General features: G+C 48.1%; 1 protein-coding gene across 1 annotated transcript in view; it reads left to right on the plus strand.

The window, feature by feature from the left end:
- Positions 1-2,114: 2,114 nt before the first annotated feature.
- The window catches only part of LOC106534593 (adhesion G protein-coupled receptor A3), a gene marked incomplete at its 3' end in the record, with an annotated part of 34,852 nt that continues 32,957 nt past the window's right edge, over positions 2,115-4,009 (plus strand). The window contains 3 exon segments of the mRNA XM_014031283.1: positions 2,115-2,326; positions 2,529-2,745; positions 3,039-3,244. Of these exon segments, the coding sequence (XP_013886737.1) occupies positions 2,306-2,326; positions 2,529-2,745; positions 3,039-3,244 (444 nt within the window).

Raw genomic sequence — 4,009 nt, forward strand, 5'->3', positions numbered from 1 at the left:
CATCGTTCAGGGGTCTACAGCCATCGTTCAGGGGTCTACAGAGTCATCGTTCAGGGGTCTACAGCCATCGTTCAGGGTCTACAGAGTCATTGTTCAGGGGTCCACAGAGCCATCGTTCAGGGGTCTACAGATTCATCGTTCAGGGGTCTACAGCCATCGTTCAGGGTCTACAGAGTCATCGTTCAGGGGTCCACAGAGCCATCGTTCAGGGGTCCACAGAGCCATTATTCAGGGGTCTACAGAGTCATTGTTCAGGGGTGTACATCCGTCGTTCGGGGGTCTACAGAGTCATCATTATCTGTCTACAGAGTCATCGTTCAGGGGTCTACAAAGTCATTGTTCAGGGGTCTTAAGTTGTGCAGCTTGTTGTTGCTGAAGTTTTGCCTCTCATGGTGATGGAGAGGCAAGTGTCACCAACAGTTCTGACCTTAAATAAGACACCTCCTGAGACTTGGATATCAGCCGCATTCTATTAGAAGAACAGAACATTTTGGGTTCAATGATCATTCTCCCCATAAAGTTAGACTTTTTAGCTTCATCAGTCCAGAGCAGAGTTGGGTTTCTTGTCCACCAAAGACCCAGTAAGTTCAGGACTTCCTGTTTGTGTTTCTCTGGAGTCACAAAGCCTCTCCTAATGATGCTAATGATGCTGTCATCTTTGCCTGAAACTCTCAGACTGAAGAAGTCTCTTGGAGGAGAGACGAAACATTTCATTAGAGAAGAACCCGTCCAGAGGACCTATACAATTTTTTTCTTTTTGAGTTTTTACCTGGATTACTGAGATGCATCAGGACTAATGATGCTGTCCTCATTAAGCCCACCATTTCATTCTGCATGCTTTAAGAAGGAGACAATAAGATCCTTTTTGTTATTTGTTCATTATTGCTCTGTTTCTGTCTCAATATTTCAGTCACTACTCTTCACATAACTTTAAAAAATCCCATAAAATACATCAGAATGTGTGGCTCTGTTGGGAATAGTGCTCTCTGATTTTTGGCAGCAGCTCATCATACAGTGTGGAGAAAATTTACAAAATCAAACTGTTAAAACTGTCACAAACAGGTGGTAAAAAGCAGTCCGCTTTGGAGCTGTACGTCTAAATTTTGGGAGTTTTTGTCACAGAATGTTCAGGTAACAGTGTGATGATGTCACTAACTTTCCAACATTTCTGTGATCGCATTTCTTTTCCCACAACCTTTATCTGTTTCTACATCAAACTGATTGGGTTTTTAAAAAGCATCTTAATGCATGTTCCTGACCTGATCTCCTCCTGAACCCTGTCATCCTGCTTATCCGTTACTGGAGGGGAGTTTGTTACGTTCTGTCTTCTTCTGAATGGGTGAACTGTAGTTTCATTGTGCTCTGTACAATGACAACTAAGGTCTATCTTGTCGTATCGTATCGTATCGTAGCTTAGCTTAGCTTAGCTTAGCTTATCTTGTCTTGTCTTATCGTGTCGTAGCTTATCGTATCTTATCTCATCGCATCGCATTGCAGACCTATACACCAAAGAAACCTCCATCCATTTGATCGTTTGTGTTGATGAGAGGTGGGACACATCCTGATGGGATCATCTTCACAAATAAAATAAAAGTGACAAATGATGATGCTGACGGTTGATTCTGTTTGTGTTTAAGGATTATCAGTAAAATCTGTATCTGATGAGAGTTTTCTGTGGATTGTAAGATAAATGTTTTGGAACGACTCATAAAAGTGTTTTGTATTTTTGTTGCCTGTCGGTGAAGGAGGATGATAATGTGTATTTTATTTCATTATTTTATTATTTTTAATGACTGTCTGACTCTATAATTTTTCTACATATTTGATGTGATGGTAGCAGCTGAGAGTCAGCAGCAACACAAACTCTGATCCTAACTTTATTCTGAAACAGCTCAGCATCAGGTGACCTGAGAGGCAGCAGGTGATGTTCACTCCTGCAGGAGCTGCCAGGCCTTTAATCAGCTCAAGTTGCTGCGGTGTTGATTATTTGTGCAGAACTGACTCCCYTCAGAACCGATCCGAAGTCTGGATCCTGGATGTGATTCTGGAGGGATTTTCAGGAGAATCTCCCGGGGGGTTATAGGAGGGGAACAGATGGGGAGGGGGGAGGGGTGCTTGTAGCTACAGCGATAAAAAGCAAGTTAGAGCAGAATGAATGTGGCTTCATCAGAAAGATGGCGAGTGCACGCGCACGCTGTGACAGCCCAGCCTCTGATGGCAGGGCTCTGCAGGTTTGTGGGTTAATTGTTGTTGGAAGGAGGCTGAAGTCAGACCGGTTGTCTCTTTAAATCAGGCTGCAGYGTTGATGTGCCCTGAAGCTGAAATGGTAAGAACCATTCCACCTCTGCGACAGGGAGCCGACCCAAACTCACGCGCTTCACTTCAGACACGAGACTCCTTCCTCAGCTTGTTTTGGTCTCCTCCACTCCTCACAGGAAGAACTCGGGTTTTAATTCCGACAGCGACTCTCTGGGATTTTATCATTTTCATCTCTTTATTTACTTTATTTTTTTCTCGTGTATCCGCAGAACTCCGTAGCCTCCATCCATTTCCCGGCGGCTGCTCTCAGCGCGCCTGTCTCCTCCTCTGCGCTGCAATCTGTTGCAAACAGCTCCGCTCCTTGCAGGCTGCAGCTCGTGGCGTTCCGCGATGGGAAACTCTTCCCCTGCACCGGGAACTCGTCCAAGCTGGCAGACGACGGCAAGCGCAGGAGCGTGTCCACACCGGTTGCTTTCTCCAAATTAGGTAAGAGGAAACCCGTGCTTTTTATCATCTTCATCATCATCACAGCAGCAGCAGCAGCAGCGTATGATGTCAATGCTCGTGTCAAACATGCGTGCACAGTCACACTCCATCGGTTGTGTTTCTGCGCGCGCGTGAAGAAACGACTGAATGAAGTCAGAATGCGCTCAGGTTGAGGGTTTGAACGCACTTCCTCCTCGGGCTGCAGTAAATGTCCGACACTTGTCTGTGGCGTGCACGCCGCAGGAGTTTGCGCGCACATGCTTCCAACAGTTTCCTGTTGCTTTTGCTCCCAGATGGCTGCAGCCTCGGGATCGCCGCCGTCACCGTCGCGCTCAGGCACCGGGCTCCGGGCGTAGACCCCGCCGCGGCCCACTGGGACTTTGACCTGCTGGATGGACGCGGCGGCTGGAGGGCAGAGGGCTGCCACATAACCCAGTCCGGGGGCGACACCACCACCATCCGCTGCAGCCATCAGAATAAGAACTTTGCCGTGCTAATGGTGAGTATCCCCCCACCCCCACCCCCACCCCGGTCTCCAAATGTGCCTTTTTTTTCCCACCATGACGGAGTCACGTGCTTTATGAGCCACATCATGTTTGATTGTTGCTCAGCAGAGGAGAKATTAGCTCTGGACGAGTCTATGTTCTGGAAAACAAGGAGAGCGTGTGTTTAATAATAGCACACCGTCCTTCTCCAAACATCATCTGCAGGAGAAGGAGCGCCTGTCAGGAGCGCAACTGCTGCGCTAATTGGTTGCTACTCAAAAAAAAAAAGAAGAGGAAAAGCTGCTGGACTGTGAGTCTGAGCCCATCCTGTGAGAGATGCTTCCCTCCTCAGACGGCGGCTCGTGGAGGAGCAGCAGCAGCAGCAGCAGCAGCAGCAGCAGTGCAGTCGTGGCAGCGCACCGCCCGGCTGCTCCCTGACGGAGCCGCTGCGCCGCTTCTCCTTCTGCGGCTCGTTCCGTTTTCCTCCTGGAATGAAGAGAAATCCTCCGGATGTTTACCGAGGAGTGGGACTCGTTAGACTGGGAGGTCAGTCCTCAGTGGAACTCTGGTTTTTATTTTTTTATTTTTTTTTTTTACCTGCATGTTTGATGAAGCCGACCAGCTCCGATGTGTGGCTCGAGGAGAAAAACGCCGCAGAGGAGCGGGAAAGAGCGGCGTTTCATGAGTGTGTGTGTTGAGATAGGCTGTTGTTGGATGGAGAGATGTCACTTTGTCATTGTGTGTGTGTGTGTGTGTGTGTGTGTGTGTGTGTGTGTGTG

This window comes from Austrofundulus limnaeus, unplaced genomic scaffold (assembly GCF_001266775.1).
Source record: "Austrofundulus limnaeus strain Quisiro unplaced genomic scaffold, Austrofundulus_limnaeus-1.0 Scaffold1216, whole genome shotgun sequence".
In the NCBI taxonomy this organism is placed as follows: Eukaryota; Metazoa; Chordata; class Actinopteri; order Cyprinodontiformes; family Rivulidae; genus Austrofundulus; species Austrofundulus limnaeus.